A 17792-nucleotide genomic window follows, 5' to 3' on the forward strand; every position below is an offset into this window, starting at 1 on the left:
AACAGCCTCAAGTCCCTCAGCCTTTCCTCATATGATCTTCCCTCCATACCAGGCAACATTCTGGTAAATCTCCTCTGCACCCTTTCCAATGCTTACATATCCTTCCTATAATGCGGCGACCAGAATTGCACGCAATACTCCAAATGCGGCCACACCAGAGTTTTGTACAGCTGCAACATGACCTCATGGCTCCGAAACTCAATCCCTCTACCAATAAAAGCTAACACACCGTACGCCTTCTTCACAACCCTCTCAACCTGGGTGGCAACTTTCAGGGATCTATGTACATGGACACCGAGATCTCTCTGCTCATCCACACTGCCAAGAATCATACCATTAGCCCAGTACTCTGTCTTCCTGTTATTCCTTCCAAAATGAATCGGCTCACACTTTTCTGCATTAAACTCCATTTGCCACCTCTCAGCCCAGCGCTGCAGCTTATCTATGTCCCTCTGCAACTTGTAACATCCTTCTGCAATGTCCACAACTCTACCGACTTTAGTGTCATCTGCAAATTTATTCACCCATCCTTCTACGCCCTCCTCCAGGTCATTTATAAAAATGACAAACAGCAGTGGCCCCAAAACAGATCCTTGTGGTACACCACTAGTAACAGGACTCCAGTCTGAACATTTCCCATCAACCACCACCCTTTGTCTTCTTCCAGCTAGCCAATTTCTGATCCAAACTGCTAAATCACCCGGAATCCCATGCCTCCGTATTTTCTGCAGTAGCCTACCGTGGGGAACCTTATCAAACGCTTTACTGAAATCCACGTTCAACTGCTTTACCCTCATCCACCTGTTTGGTCACCTCAAAGAACTCAATAAGGTTTGTGAGGCACGACCTACCCTTCATGATTATTCTGAGAGACAGGATCTACGAGGATTTAGAGAGGCAGGACTGATTCGGGGCAGTCAGCATGGCTTTGTGCGTGGAAAATCATGTCTCACAAATTTGATTGAGATTTTTGAGGGGGTGACCAAGAAGGTAGATGAGGGCAGTGCAGTAGACGTTGTCTACATGGACTTTAGCAAAGCCTTTGACAAGGTACCGCATGGTAGGTTGTTGCAGAAGGTTAAAGCTCACGGGATCCAGGGTGAGGTTGCCAATTGGATTCAAAATTGGCTGGACGACAGAAGACAGAGGGTGGTTGTAGAGGGTTGTTTTTCAAACTGGAGGCCTGTGACCAGTGGTGTGCCTCAGGGATCGGTGCTGGGTCCACTGTTATTTGTGATTTATATTAATGATTTGGATGAGAATTTAGGAGGCATGGTTAGTAAGTTTGCAGATGACACCAAGATTGGTGGCACAGTGGATAGTGAAGAAGGTTATCTAGGATTGCAACTGGATCTTGATCAATTAGGCCAGTGGGCCGACGAATGGCAGATGGAGTTTAATTTAGATAAATGTGAGGTGATGCATTTTGGCAGATCGAATCAGGCCAGGACCTACTCAGTTAATGGTATGGCGTTGGGGAGAGTTATAGAACAAAGAGATCTAGGAGTACAGGTTCATAGCTCCTTGAAGGTGGAGTCGCAGGTGGACAGGGTGGTGAAGAAGGCATTCGGCATGCTTGGTTTCATTGGTCAGAACATTGAATACAGGAGTTGGGACGTCTTGTTGATGTTGTACAAGACATTGGTACGGCCACACTTGGAATACTGTGTGCAGTTCTGGTCACCCTATTATAGAAAGGATATTATTAAACTAGAAAGAGTGCAGAAAAGATTTACTAGGATGTTGCCGGGACTTGATGGTTCAAGTTATAAGGAGAGGCTGGATAGACTGGGACTTTTTTCCCTGGAGCGTAGGAGGCTTAGGGGTGATCTTATAGAGGTCTATAAAATAATGAGGGGCATAGATAAGGTAGATAGTCAACATCTTTTCCCAAAGGTAGGGGAGTCTAAAACTAGAGGGCATAGGTTTAAGGTGAGAGGGGAGAGATTCAGAAGGGCCCAGAGGGGCAATTTCTTCACTCAGAGGGTAGTGAGTGTCTGGAATGGGCTGCCAGAGGTAGTAGTAGAGGCGGGTACAATTGTGTCTTTTAAAAAGCATTTAGATAGTTACATGGGTAAGATGGGTATAGAGGGTTATGGGCCAAGTGCGGGCAACTGGGACTAGCTTAATGGTAAAAACTGGGCGGCATGTACTGGTTGGGCCGAAGGGCCTGTTTCCATGCTGTAAACTTCTATGATTCTATGATTCACAAAACCGTGTTGACTATCTCTGATCAAATTATTCCTTTCCAGATTATACATCCTATCTCTTATAAACCTTTCCAAGATTTTGCCCACAACAGAAGTAAGGCTCACTGGCTATAGTTACCGGGGTTGTCTCTACTCCCCTTCTTGAACAAGGGGACAACATTTGCTATCCTCCAGTCTTCTGGCACTATTCCTGTAGACAAAGATGACTTAAAGATCAAAGCCAAAGGGTTTCAATCTCCTCCCTAGCTTCCCAGAGAATCCTAGGATAAATCCCATCCGGCCCAGGGGACTTATCTATTTTCACACATTCCAGAATTGCTAACACCTCCTCCTTATGAACCTCAAGCCCTTCTAGTCTAGTAGCCTGAATCTCAGTATTCTCCTTGACAACATTGTCTTTTTCCTGTGTGAATACTGACAAAAAATATTCATTTAACGCCTCTCCTATCTCCTCTGACTCCACGCACAACTTCCCACTACTGTCCTTGACTGGCCCTACTCTTACCCTAGTCATTCTTTTATTCCTGACATATCTATAGAACGCTTTAGGGTTATCCTTGATCTTACCTGCCAAAGACTTCTCATGACCCTCCTGGCTCTTCTTAGCTCTCTCTTTAGGTCCTTCCTAGCTAACTTGTAACTCTCGAGCGCCCTAACTGAACCTTCATGTCTAATCTTTACATAAGCCGCCTCCTTCCTCTTGACGAGTGTTTCGACTGCTTTAGTAAACCACGGTTCCCTTGCTCGACCACTTCCTCCCTGCCTGACAGGTACTTACTTATCAAGGACACGCAGTAGCTGTTCCTTGAATAAGCTCCACGTTTCCATTGTGCCCACCCCCTGCAGTTTTCCTCTCCATCCGATGCATCCTAAGTCTTGCCTCATCGCATCATAATTGCCTTTCCCCCAGATATAACTCTTGCCCTGTGGTATATACCTATCCCTTTCCATCACTAAAGTAAACGTAATCGAATTATGGTCACTATCACCAAAGTGCTCACCTACCTCCAAATCTAACACCTGTCCTGGTTCATTACCCAGTACCAAATCCAATATGGCCTCGCCTCTCGTTGGCCTATCTATATACTGTCAGGAAACCCTCCTGCACACATTGGACAAAAACGGACCCATCTAAAGTACTCGAACTATAGCGTTTCCAGTCAATATTTGGAAAGTTAAAGTCCCCCATACCAACAACCCTGTTGCTTTCGCTCCTATCCAGAAGCATCTTTGCAATCCTTTCCTCTACATCTCTGGAACTTTTCGGAGGCCTATAGAAAACCCCTAACAGGGTGACCTCTCCTTTCCTTTCTCTAACCTCAGCCCATACTACCTCAATTGACGAGTCCTCATCAAACGTCCTTTCTGCCACCGTAATACTGTCCTTGACTAACAGTGCCACCCCTCCCCCTCTTTTACCACCTTCCCTGAGCTTACTGAAATATCTAAACCCCGGCACCTGCAACAACCTTTCCTGTCCCTGCTCTATCCATGTCTCCGAAATGGCCACAACATCGAAGTCTCAGGTACCAACCCATGCCGCAAGTTCACCCACCTTATTCCGGATGCTCCTGGCATTGAAGAAGACACACTTTAAATCACCTTCCTGCCTGCCGGTACACTCCTGCAACTTTGAAACCTTACTCATGACCTCACTACTCTCAACCTCCTGTATACTGGAGCTACAATTCAAGTTCCCAAGCCCCTGCTGAATTAGTTTAAACCCTCCCGAAGAGCATTAGCAAATCCCCCCCCCCCCCCCCCCAAAGGATATTGGTACCCCTCTGGTCCAGGTGTAGACCATCCCGTTTGTAGAGGTCCCACCGACCCCTGAATGAGCTCCAATTATCCAGAAATCTGAAACCCTCCCTCCTGCACCATCCCTGTAGCCACGTGTTCAACTCCTCTCTCTCCCCCTATTCCTCGTCTCGCTAGCACGTGGCACGGGTAACAACCCAGAGATAATAACTCTGTTTGTCCTAGATCTAAGTTTCCACCCTAGCTCCCTGCATTCCTGCCTTACGTCCCTATCCCTTTTCCTACCTATGTCGTTGGTACCTATGTGGACCTTTGTGGACTTCACCTAACTTCTTGAGTTCAGCTCTTTTGCCTATGTTTTAGTTTGAAGCTTAGTGGGACTGGCAGAACACAATTAAGCATTGGTGGGATTAGTGTTCAGAAAACGATGCTTTGAGCAATGTTGATGACTCCATCCATTTACTTACTGATGTCTGAATAGACTAATGGGGCTGTAATTGGCTGGATTGGATCTGCCCTACTTTTTTGCACTGGATTTGCCTTAGAAATTTTATACCATGTTGGGTAGATACCAGTGTTATAGCTGTACTAGAACAGTTTGGCTGGAAGCATAGTTCTGAAGTACAGGTTTTCATCACTATTGGAACGATGTTATCAAGGCCTGTAATCTTTGCTGGATCTAGTGCACTTATCAGTCGGCATGATATGAAGGAGCCTCTATGAAGGAGCCACTTTGAATTACCTGAAGATTGGTTTCAGTGATAGTGGTATGTGCAGGGAGGGGAAATTGAGGTGGGTCATCCACTTGACACTGTGGTTGAGCGTGGCTTCAAATGTCTTTTGCCCTAACTTGCTGGCGCATGCCTTCATTGAGAATTGGATTGCTCAGGGAACCACCTGTTTCTGATAAGTTTATTTGTCCATCACCATTCATGACTGGATGTGGCAGGACTGCAGAGTTTTGACCTGACCTAGTTGTGGAATTGCTTAGCTCTGACTATAGCATGCACTTTTGGATCTGCTCTGAATCTCAACATCATCGAGGCGCAGAACAGAATGGCTGGTGTTCTCAGTGGAAAAATCGGAATACTTGTCCACGAAGATTATGTGGTCTTGGACTCTGACCAATCCTATCATGAGCAGATGCCATCTGTGTTAGGTAGACTGGAGAAGGCAAATTCAAGTAGAATTTTCCCATTTGTTGGTTCACTTACCACAAGCCCAGTTTGGCAGATTTTCCGTTTACGACTCAGGCAGCTTGGTCAGTAGTGAGGTACCAAGGCACTTTTGGTGATCAACATTGATGTCCCCATTTCTAGATATATTCTCTGCTCTAGCCACCCTCGATGCTTTCTCCAAGTGGTATTCAGCATGGAGATGTACTGTAAGAGTCCTTCCTGTATATTCCCTTATTTCCCCTTTTATTTTTGCTGTTACATTTTTGATCCATGATGATTTATAAACATGTGTCTTTACGGCAACCAATACCTTTAATTCACAGCTGAAAAAAGCAGTGGCCTGCGCCTTTAATTCAAACAGGATGCAGAAGACTGCTGATTTAACTTGGTGATTGCAGACTGATGGGCAGCAGTGATGACTCGGTTTCATTGATTTGGCTGGTGGCCAATGAATTGGCCCTAAAGGTGTGCCTTGCCCTGGTGACAGGTGGTGATTGGATCTGATCTCACTGGAATGTTTTCAAAATGGTGAGGGTTCCAGTTTCATATCAGTTTTGATTCTGGGAGCCTGGATGAGGGGATCTAACTAACTCTCTCCAAAAATATCTAACTAATCCGCTCCAGAAGGCCACTGCTGAGGGCTGACTCTCCAGCAAGCCTGGGTGGCATTTTCTTGAGACTGCAGTCAAACCACGAGATGAGGTTTGATGTAAAATAAAGTGTCTCACCAGAAAGTGGACAGGCCTGAATATGAGCCTCGAACTGAGGTCCAGTTTGATAAGAAGTGTCTCTCCAGAAAGCCTGCTGCCTCTGAGGACTGAATATGCTAACCTGTGGGGACCCTGAATGAATTATTTTGCAAAGATGACCATTACCAGCTGTAAACTAGAGACTTTAATCAGGCAGCTTGCTATGAGGAAAGTCTGTGAAAGAACCATGCGTGTTGAAGCAAAGACTCTTATCTTTTGACCTTCTCCGTTATAATTTCTACTCCTTTCCATCCCCCGGTCTTTGTCAGTCTTGTGTATGTGGGTAGAGGATGGGACAGTTTTTTCAAAATAAATTTAGGGCACCCAATTACTTTTTCCAATTAAGGGGCAATTTAATGTGGCCAATTCACCTGACCACATCCTTGAGCTGTGGGGGTGAGACCCACGCAGACACTGGGAGGATGTGCAAACTCCATACGGACAGTAACTGTTATGGGCCAGGGTTTAGAGAACCCCAAAGTGTATCATAGAGTTCACCTGACCCACAACTTTTAATAGATTGTGGTATGGGGAGCACACGGCCCACTCTACTGGTGTGGTGGAGCAGAAATGGAAAAGTATTTTTTAAAGCAAAACAATGTTTATTCTATGAACTCAAGTTTACCTTTTTAAAACATACAACATAAAACATCTTAGCAACTATCAATTCAAATACAACACTAAGTAATCCTATAAGCTTTCTTTTTAGCATCCATAAGACTTAAAACACCGTTTACCAGAAGCACGTTAGGTTTACATTCACTACTGAGGATATTTATAATTCTGAATTCACCAAATGATCAAGAGATAGTCTTTTGATGGCAGAAAGAGCAACAGTGCACCTGCTCTGCCTGGCTTCAGCTCCAACACTGAAAACAAAGCTAAAACACACCCTGCACCCTGTAAAAAGCTGACAGACAGTCCAGCTCCACCCACATTCTGGCATCACTGATAATACCCATTTCTTAAAGGTACATTTCTTAAACATTACATGACAGTGACGCAGGGCCGGGATCGAACCCAGGTCCTCTGTGCTGTAGGCAGCAGTGCTAACCACTGCACACTGTGCCAACCTGAAGTGGGACAGTTGAAGTAGGTGGTACGTATTTGCTTATCATCTAGTTGTATTTACTGCATATTTCTTGATGGTTCTTGGTGTAGTAATTGTTTCAATTTACAAACCTGGTGACTGTAATTATTGGGCAGCCATGCGCCAAAGCTTTGGGAATTTTTAGAAGTAATATTGGTTGATTCACGTGTGTTGTGACTCCAGGATGAGTGGAGCTGGAACTGACCTCTCACTTGTCCAGGGTGTTGTACCAGTACTTATTAATTTGCTGAGAAAGGGTGGTCATCAACAGGTTTCCTTGTCTATGTTTGACCTGATGCCATGAGACATTGTGGCCTCGGAGAGCTGCTGCTTCACATCTGATCACTCTGAGCTACTTCAAGTAGGTCTATCCCATTGGGACAGGAAATACAAGAATAGTGATGGAGGAGTTTGGGGTGTAAGCTGAAGGGTATTTGAGAGTATGTGTGGGTCAGGCTGCTGCTTGACGGTCTGTGGCACAGCTGCCCCAAATTTAGCACACATCTTCAGATATTAGTGAGGAGGACTTTGTAGGACCCACTGAGCTTGTGTATTTTGTAATTTCCGTTGCCTCAGTCGATATTGGGTAGTTCATTTGATTTGATTTTTAGTTGACTATTTTGTAACTGTTTCGAACCAACTGAATGGTTTTCCTTGACCTTTTCAGAGTCAGTGGCATAACTGAGAGTCTGGAGTTATATAAAGGCTAGGCTGGGTAAGGACATTACATTTCCTTCCCTTAAACCAGATGTGTTTTTACAGCACAATTGCTCTGATGCAGGTCAACAGTCTGGGAGGTGATGGTGCTTTGTACGTAATGACATGAATCGCTTGCAGTATAATCAAACTAAGTCACACCATAATTTCCTGGAATATTATCTATGGATAGTTTTGGTAGAGACTCCAATTTATTTGAATTACATGGCTGACCAGGAATCTTTCCTCCCACCAGGATTTACAAATTGATGCTTGATTGGTTTGGCTGCATTACAAATGCATTTACCTTGGCCATCAAGACGGCACAGTGATTAGCACTGCTGCCTCACCGCTCCAGGGACCCTGGTTCAATTCTGGTCTCGGGTGACTGTCTGGAGTTTGCACTTTCTCCCCGTGTCTATGTGGGTTTCTTCCGGGTACTCCGGTTTCCTCCCACAGTTCAAAGATGTGCATGTTAGGTGGATTGGCCACGCTAAATTGGCCCTTAGTGACCGAGGATATGCGGGTTAGTTTAAGGGATTATAGGGATAGGCGGGAGGCGTGGGCTTTGGTGGACTGCTCTTTCAGAGGGTCGGTGCAGACTCGATGGACCAAATGGCCGCCTTCTGCACTGTAGGGATTCTGTGATCAAGTCTTGGAGTGGGACATGAACCTGGAGATTCTGTCTAAGAGGCAGGGATGCTATCCACTGTGCCACAAGACCCCCCCCCCCCCCCCCCCCAAAAGCGTTGTCACTAGAGTGTAATTTTTCAGCCAGTCCAGGCCCATAAACTCAGTGCTTTGAAAATTTGTTGTTCTGTTATGTACCAGATGCACATCAGGAAATTTCAGATGGGTGTCTTGCACATAATTTTTAAGTATTGCAAATATTATTCATTTTCTTCCCTGTAAGTAATTGTCTCCTGATAATGCATTTGCATGTTTTATAGTGTGGATATGTGTGTTGCTATTTTCAGGCATGGCTGTTACCTAAGGGATTGGTGAGATTACTTGGCGTGTCTTTGCATTGATGTGAGTGATGCACACGGTGAACATTTCACAGCACAGCACCAATGAGTTAGAATTCTGCGTGATCACTGCTGCTTCCAAACCTGGGCACAAATAGAGTTTACAGATTTTGCGGAATTGTCATTTCATTTTCATTAACTTTTTTAAAAATTCACTTTTCAGTTTATTCCATGTTTTCTTTTCATTTAGATTTGGCTTGAACCTGCGAAACTTATTGTGAAACAAGTGCGAAGTAAGTGCTTTTGTTTTTAGTTTGGTTTTGTTCATTCCCTCAACCCAGCTCCCCAAAGCTGTTGCGATGTGCATTTTTGTACTTGATTAGCTCATTGTGATTTAGCTTGGATGGCAATGTTGGCCAGGGAAATATCTTGCAGCTAATAAATTTGAAGACACCCTGGTTTGAACCTAATGCTTGAAGGTCATCCAGCGTGCAATCATGTATGTCCCTGCCTATAGTTTAATGACATTGCTGGCAGCTGAGATTTTGTATAGGTTTTGATAGTCACAATTCTCCCGCCATTGCGTATTGTCTGCCTTGTCAGGAAAGAGAGAAACACTAGGACAAATCCGATGTGTGACAGTATATCAATGCAAGAGCTCTTTGTGGGGGGGGGGGGTACTGTGTTTGGGGCCTACATTATGCTCCAATCTGTTGGAGCCTCACTGTATAATTAATCAAGGAGGAAGTCAGGAGAAGTTCTTTGGTAGTTCTTAAGATGTAACAATCAAGGAATTTGGTGTTTCATATGCTGAATGATGTTTCATGTGGCAAGTGGAAGTTTGTGACGTTTGCTGACTCGCCTGCAGCTCTAACACGAGGGATTGAAAAAAATGCAAAAATGAAATCTATTTCTAAACAGAAAGAAGCCGCATAGAATTTCCTTCGGGTAAGTCTGGAAGTGATGCTTGAGCAAATTGCTCAGAAGTGCAATCCATGGCAAAAGTCACCAATCACCCCTGGAATATAGAAATAGACTCTAACCTGTTGAACTGCAAAGATTGTCATGGATATATTTGCTGTCTTTTTCAATATAAATGTGCTTGCGTGATTGCCGAATGCTCTAATTCATCACTTTACCGTTGAGGAAGAGTAGAGGGAGTTGTATTCTGCATTCTGTGTCTCACCTGGATGTGCGTGATGCTGGCACTAGATGCCAAACCAGCATTCAAATCTCTTTGTCATGAAAAGAAATCTATAAATAAATAAACATGCAGTAACCTTTTATTGAACCAATGGTATTCATGTGCGTAGGGGGCTGGGCTCCACTCCATAACTGCCCCCGTGACATGACTCAAATCAGGTCTCGCAGTGTGTGTCTAAGAGTGACCCTGAAGCAAAATACCAGTTTGGCTGGTAGATGATGCCCCCTGCTGCAGTTTAAGAGGGATTCCTGATCCATAACTGCAAATTTAAGCTGTATTTTGCCAGGAATGATTGACAGTTCTGTTTTGGTAATTCCTGGTTATTGCCATCATCCCATGTCAGATCAAAAATCAAAACTTTTTTTCATTCCTTTGAGAAGCTGATTGTTTTCAGCTGTGCAATTAAATGGGAGCTGTAGAGGATTTTGTGTTTTTTTTTTTAAATACTCATTTATTTCTGATTATTTTGGCTTCCAAATCTGGACCATTCACATGAACTCCCAACACCTTTCTCTTGAACTGCAACCTAGGCAAATAAGGAACAGAATAATAGCAACATACTGCAGATGTTGGAAATCTGAAACAAAAACAGAAAATACTGGGCAAACACGCAGCAGGTCTGGCACATTTGGAGAGAAACATAGCTGGCGTTTCGAGCCTGAAGAAGAGTCCTGTGGACTTGAATCATTAACTTTATTTCTCTCTCCCCAGCTGCTGCCAGACTTGCTGAGCTTGTCCACCATTTTCTGCTTTTATTAAACAAACAGCAGGTCATGTTTCATAATTCATTGTACTTCGGGGCCAGACTGCAGAAAATTCCACTGCCAATTTTTGAAAGCAACAGGGCCCCGGAGCAGACCTCGTCATTCACATTTATCAATCCCATTTCTTAAACCCCGAATAAGCAGAGCATTTTGTGACAGAATTTATAGCAGGACATCTTTTATTTAAATCTCTTGAAGTGATACTTTTATGAGCTGCATTTGAGTGCACACAGATGTCTTTATCTTTGAAGAATATGAATCTTTTCTCAGATTTTGAAATTATCTCTTGAGATTCTCCCAGTTTCCACATGATGGAAGCTGGCATTTAAAAAAATATTTAAGCGGGTAATTAAGGGACCTACATTTTGGATGCGAAGTCATTCAAATCAAAAAAGGTTAAATATAGACTGAAGCAATCATTGTATGCGAATGCACAGTGTGGCGGGTGTGCATGTTTCATTACTCCAACAAACCTCTTCATGACGGAGCTTGACATGCATTACAACATTTATGCTAAATACCCTTTGCACAGTGAGTTTTAAAGTAATAAGTTACCAACACTTTAGACGGAAATTAATCTTTATCACGTGGAATCATGCATATTTAAATCAGCCACCTTGAAATGTGAGCGAGTTGTTTCTGTGGCAGGCGTTCTCAGCCCTGCCTCTGTTCCATGCTTCTGTTTGAAGAGACATTCATACCTCTGTTTTTGAGTCTTTCTCATTCTTTGCAGGACCAAAGAACACCGTATTCAGGCTTTCTGTTAAGTTTTTCCCCCCTGATCCTGGCCAGCTGCAGGAGGAGTACACAAGGTAATGAGCGACACTGGGTCCATTCAATCTGGTGATTTTCTTAGTGTTTCGTGATGCCATTATCCCGCTAGTCGTATTCTCGGGTTGCAGCCTCAGAATGGTAGTTACAAAGTTTCTAACCATTTCCCATTTCCTGGTGATCATTGATGCTTCATAAAGCAATGTGTTCTGCTTCTAAGTGTTTCTCCTGTCCGTGGATTCCTCCATAATACTGAAATGAAAAGGACTTCCGACTACATTGAGCATTTGAATCAGATTGTCTTGTCCACTTTTCTTTGTTGAGAGTGTAAAACCCCAGATTGGAACGGTGTTCAACTCACTTGATATAGCCAGTGAGAGGATTAGAATAGACAAATCCTGTTTAAGATTAGTGTTGCTGAGCACATTGTCATTTATGAATGTTTTTGTTGAGCCCAGCCTTGCCCCTTGATTCAGAGACAGCTAACCCTGCTCTAGTTATGGATCCTCACTCCTAATTTACTAACCCTTGCGAGAAGCCTATGAAATTAAGGGGAAGTGGCAGTATGCATATGGAATGGATCCAGTTACAGCATGCAAAAGGTATGATGGATCGATGATTTGCTGTCTGAGATGTGGTTTGTAGTGTTCTCTAAATGGCACAATTTTTAAATGATTAGAGAGAACTTGGTGTCCATATACATGCTTTCTTAAAAGATAACAGGGCAAGATGATAAATAAAGGCATAGAATGTAGAGACAGCAATCATGTTCAAACTTTAGAAATCACTGGTTAGTATTGTGAACAATTTTGGATACTGTGCTTCAGGAAATATGTAAAGGAGGTTCACCAGAATGTTTTAAAATAAATTTAGATTACCCAATTTTTTTCCCCCCAATTAAGGGGCAATTTAGGGTGGGCAATTCATCTATCCTGCACATCTTTTGGGTTGTGAGGTGAGACCCACGCAAACAGGGGGAGAATGTGCAGACTCCATACGGGCATTGACCCGGGGCCGCTATCAAACAGGGGTCCTGGGTGCTATGAGGCAGCAGTGCTAACCGCTGTGCCACTGTGCTGCCTCAGGTTTACCCGGATGTTAACAGTGATAAGGGACTTCAGTTATAAGAGGTTGGGGAAGTTATGCTTGATCTCCTTAGAGCAGCGAGGTTAAGAGGTGACCTAATAGAATTTTCTGAGATGACAAGAGATAATAGAGTAGATGGAGGAAGTGTATTCCCCCTGGTGAGTGGATGAATAGCCAGAGGTTCTCGTTTCAGAACTGGAAAAAGGTTCAGAGGACAGATGAGTTATATTTCACTTTACCTTTCTGGATCGGGAACACTGGTGGTGAAAGCTTAGCCCATGAGTAATTTCCAAAGGGACAGGTATTTAAGGACCAGCAACCTACAGGGATATAGACTGAGAAAAAAAACTGGGTGGAAGACTAAACACAACCTTTACAAAAGAGCCAACACAGACACGATGAGCTGAATGGCCTCATGTGTTGTAAGTTTCAATGGTACTGTGCTCCAAATTGGATGCTTGCAAAGGTTCTAAGCACTTGGAGTATGTGAGGAAATCACATTTTCAGCGCCTTTACATGGTCATAGCTGAATTCTGCCTCATCCCGTTTTGGATCTGCTCTGGCAGCTGGTGTCTGTCATATTGAAGGGTTTTTAAAATCTAAAACAGCCATGGCTGATGTTATGGATCACTGCATCTGATGTAGTATAGTGGAGTTCTGGGACTCCAGGCATTTGAAAGAAACATACTTTATTCGGAAACCTTAATGAATAATTTGAGAGACCCTGGTTTAATCAGCAGGTGGGCAGTTGATACAAAAGAACCAGGCAACTGTTAGTGATGCTGGATGTGCTGTGGCGAATGCCAACTTGTATGAGAAGCCATCAATGTAATGTGTTCATTTTCCTTTTCTAGGTACTTGTTTGCACTGCAGATTAAAAGGGACCTGGCAGAGAACAAAATCATGTGCAATGAGAATACGTCCGCACTCATCATTTCTCATCTTTTGCAGTGTGAGTATTGAGGATAAACAAGACAATGCCACCTAGAGTTCATTAGTGTTATGTGAATGCAACAAAAAGCAACTGCAGAAATTATGCTCAAGACTGACGGTGCTTGCTCCTTTGGCACTGATTGAAGCCAATTAATCTAAAGCCACAAATTGGTTTGGCTGATGAACCTTTTGAACCCTCTGTTCTCAGACATAATTTCGTAATGGCACACCGCAGCAATCTTGTTGATTACTTGTTTAGTAATTAGTGGCTAATAATTAGTGGTTGTGTAACCAGATTTTTAATGCTGTGTTTGCTTCGTTAGACAAAGCACAGGAGCACCAAGGGGGGACCATTGAATGTAGGTTTGAAAATCTGGGGAAAGCTAGTTAGATTAGCAGTCTAACTAGAAGGCAGGAGGGAAAATTGGATCGAATGGCATGGTGGGTTTCAGAAGACTAAAAGAACAAAACGTAATAGCATCAATAAATAAATTAAAAAAAAAAAAAAAAAAAAATCTTTTATTGTCACAAGTAGGCATACATTAACACTGCAATGAAGTTACTGTGAAAAGCCCCTAGTCGCCACATTCCGGCGCCTGTTCGGGTATTGGATTCGATTGGATTTGTTTATTGTCACGTGTACCGAGGTACAGTGAAAAGTATTTTTCTGCGAGCAGCTCAACAGATCATTAAGTACATGAGAAAAAAAGGGAATAAAAGAAAATACATAATAGGGCAACACAAGGTATACAATGTAAACGGAGAATTTAGAATTCTTAGCTGCTACGGGAATTGAACCCGCGCTGCTGGCCTTGTTCTGCATCACAAATCAGCTGTCTAGCCCACTGAGCTAAACCAGCTTTCATAGCTTTCAATATAGAGACATAAAAACATTTGCGATGGAGAATTTGGAGCTAATGCTGAAAACGATTGTCTATTGGGTATCTTTTTTTTCTACCGTGTCTAGGAGTATGAGGGAGATACAGGAAATGTCCCCCCCAGATATGGGAAGAGTACTGATGCTTTGGATAGACTTGAGCTTTATAGAGCGTTGAGTTGTTGGAGGGTGGGGCTGCTGTTTGGCAAAATTGCTTAGTGGTAGTTGGAAATGAAGCAAAGTGGGGGTCTTTCAGAAGCAAGTTCAAGTGTGGAGTTGAGGCAGTTCAAAACTCTGCCATTGTGATGGAGTGAATGAAGAGGGCGTGGTATACCTTCCGTCACAGCTTCCAAAGTCAGATTGGCCTTTTTGAAAGTGAATCCTCGGAAAGCAATGGGTCCTGACCGAGTCTCTGGTCGTGAACTCAGATCCTGCGCAGACCAATTGCCGGGTGTGTTCGCGGACATTTGCAACCTCTCCCTACTCCATCCCGAGTTTCACAACTGCTTCAGGAAGACCACCATCATACCGGTGCCAAAGAAGAACCAGGCAACGTGGCTCAATGACTATTGTCCGGTGGCCTTGGCATCTATCATTATGAAGTGCTTCGAGAGGTTGGTCATGAGACACATCAACTCCATGGTCCCAGACATCCACTGCAATTCACATACTGCCACAACCGGTTCACATCTCCCTGACCCTACATTCATCCCTGGAGCATCTCGACAACAAGGACTCCTATTCATTGACTACTGCTCCGCCTTCAACACCATAATCATAGCCAAGCTCATATCAAAACTCCAAAACCTGGGACTTGGCTCCTCCCTCTGCAACTGGATCATCGAGTTCCTGACCCATAGACCACAATCAGTAAGGATAAACAACAACACCTCCTCCACGATAGTCCTCAATACCGAGACCCCGCAAGGCTGTGTACTTAGCCCCCAACATACTCCCTGTACACACATGACTGTGTGGCAAAATTTGGCTCCAACTCCCATCAGGTTTGCTGATGACACGACCGTAGTAGATCAGATCTTGAACAACGATGAGTCAAAGTACCGGGAAATAGAGAACTTAGTGGTGTGGTGTAACAACAACAATCTCTCCCTCAATGTCAGCAAAACTAAGGATCTGTCATTGACTTCAGGAAGCGAAGTATTGTACACACCCCTGTCTGCATCAATAGTGCCGAGGTGCAGATGGTTGACAGCTTCAATTCCTAGGTATGCACATCACCAACGATCTGTCCTGGTCCACCCCTGTTGAAGCCACGACCAAGAAAACACAATCGCGCCTATAGTTCCTCAGGAAATTAATGTAATTGACATGTCCACATTGACTCTTACCAATTTTTACAGATGCACCATATAAAGAATCCTACCTGGCTGCATCACAGCCTAGTAACTGCTCGGCCCAAGACCACAAGAAACTACAGAGAGCCGTGAACATAGCCCAGTCCATCCCAGAAACTGCCTCCCATCCATTGACTCTTGACAGCTCCCGCTGCCTTGGGAAAGTGGGCAGCATAGTCAAAGACCCCTCCCACCTAGGCTATTCTCTCTTCCAAGCTCTTCCATCAGGCAGGATATACAAATGTCTGAGATCCAACCTCTTCAATCGGGCAGGAAGTACAAAAGTCTGAGAAAGTGCGGCACAGTGGTTAGCACTGCTGCCTCACGGCGCCTAGGACCCGAATTCTATCTCGGCCCGGGTCACTGTCCGTTTGGAGTTTGCACATTCTCCTTGTGTCTGCATGGGTCTCACCCTCGCAACACAAAGATGTGCCTGGTAGGTGAATTGGCCACACTAAATTGCCTCTTAATTGGGAAAAAAAGAAGTGGGTATTCTACATTTAACAAAAAAAAGTGAGAACACGCACTAACCGGTTCAAAAATACCTTCCCCGCTGTTACCAGACTCCTGAATGACCCTCTTATGGACGGAACTGATCTCTTCACACATCTTCTGTACTGAAAAGCAATACCTTCCGTATGCTTCACCCGATGCCTGTGTCTATGTATTTACATTGTGTATTTATGTATGTCCTATGTTTTTTTAATGTAAGGAACGATTTGTCTGGACTGTAAGAACAATACTTTTCACTGTATCTAGGTATACATGACAATAAATAACGGGGTGCCACAGTGGTTAGCGCTGGTGCCTCACAGAGCCCAGGACCTGGGTTCAATTCCGGCCTCTGGTGACTGTGGTGTTTGCACTTTCTCCCCGTGCCTGTGTGGGTTTACTCCGGGTCCTCCGGTTTCATCCCACAGTCCAAAATCCCCCTTTTGGTCCCTAATCAGCTCCTCTTGTCCTTTTACCATCCTTTTGCTATTTATATAACCATTGTAGTAACGTGACATAAGAAACTCCATAAGGGCTTAAGACAAAGACTGACACCAAACTAAAGAAGGAAATATTTGGAGGGTGACTAATTGTTTGGCCAAAGAGGTATGTTTTCGGAAGGGCCCTACAGGAGGAGGGAGAGCGAGGGATGGAGAGGGTTAAGAAGGAAGCTTCTCAGAATCAGAAACGACCCATTGTAGCGTACTTGGCTGTCTGTAATTTTGATCGGCTGCGGTATCACATCTCTTCCCTTTCTTTTTAGCTGAAATAGGAGATTATGATGAAGCTGTGGAGCTGGAATACCTTAAGAATAACACGCTCTTACCAAACCAAAAAATGTTGCAGGAAAAGATTATAGAATTTCACCAGCGAAATATGTGAGTATTGTTTATTGGAATCAGTTGCCGGATCTTAGGCTTTGTTGTGAATAAAATAAGAACCTGTAAGAACACTATTCACGACGCCCTATGCTGCTCTTGCTCATGTGTTTGCTTTGCTTGGCCCCTTGTTCCGCACTGTAACCAATCACTGTTTTGTCGATGTACCATTTGCCAATGTTCTCTGTTGATTATTCTTGTGTCTACTATGTATGTACTGTGTACGTTCCTCAACCGCAGAAAAATACTTTTCACTGTACTTCGGTACATGTGCCAATAAATCAAATCAAATTAAAATATCAATTGTGTGACCGTTCTCGGTCTAGTACCCTTTACTGTGTCATTTTTGTGCTGCATTTTCGTTCCTCTGACTTCTCTTATAGTGAAGATAATATTCCTTCAATAATGCACTATTGCTTTTCCATTGGTCCTCAAATGTGCAACACATTTCAATTTGTATCTTACCATTTCCTTCTCAAGCTTTTGTCTTTATGATAGGCAGGAGCAGTGAAACATACAGCATTGGCATAAGGATAAAGTTGCAATTCTCATGCTGTGAGATCTCCTTACATGCTTTAGAACGGGGTTTTTCATTCCCTAGAGCCTACTTTTGCCAATCGGTCGACCTACCAAACTACACGACGTTCACTTAAAGGTTCACTTAAACCTTTAATGCGAAAGGGACCCTGCTTGGTCCTCACAATCTCACTTTAATCAAGTTCAGTGGAGGCGAGGGCAATGTGCATATCAGGTGTAGACTTCAGTCAGTTCCTTTGTGTGGTC

General features: G+C 43.7%; 1 protein-coding gene across 5 annotated transcripts in view; it reads left to right on the forward strand.

The window, feature by feature from the left end:
* The window catches only part of farp2 (FERM, RhoGEF and pleckstrin domain protein 2), a 294261-nt gene that overhangs the window by 93081 nt on the left and 183388 nt on the right, over positions 1-17792 (forward strand). For all 5 annotated transcript variants that reach the window (XM_072474942.1, XM_072474943.1, XM_072474944.1 and 2 more), the window contains exons 4-7: positions 8900-8942; positions 11351-11429; positions 13329-13426; positions 16895-17009. In XM_072474942.1, the coding sequence (XP_072331043.1) occupies positions 8900-8942; positions 11351-11429; positions 13329-13426; positions 16895-17009 (335 nt within the window). The remainder of the gene's footprint in view (positions 1-8899; positions 8943-11350; positions 11430-13328; positions 13427-16894; positions 17010-17792) is intronic.

The sequence above is a fragment of the Scyliorhinus torazame genome, chromosome 14 (genome assembly GCF_047496885.1).
Source record: "Scyliorhinus torazame isolate Kashiwa2021f chromosome 14, sScyTor2.1, whole genome shotgun sequence".
In the NCBI taxonomy this organism is placed as follows: Eukaryota; Metazoa; Chordata; class Chondrichthyes; order Carcharhiniformes; family Scyliorhinidae; genus Scyliorhinus; species Scyliorhinus torazame.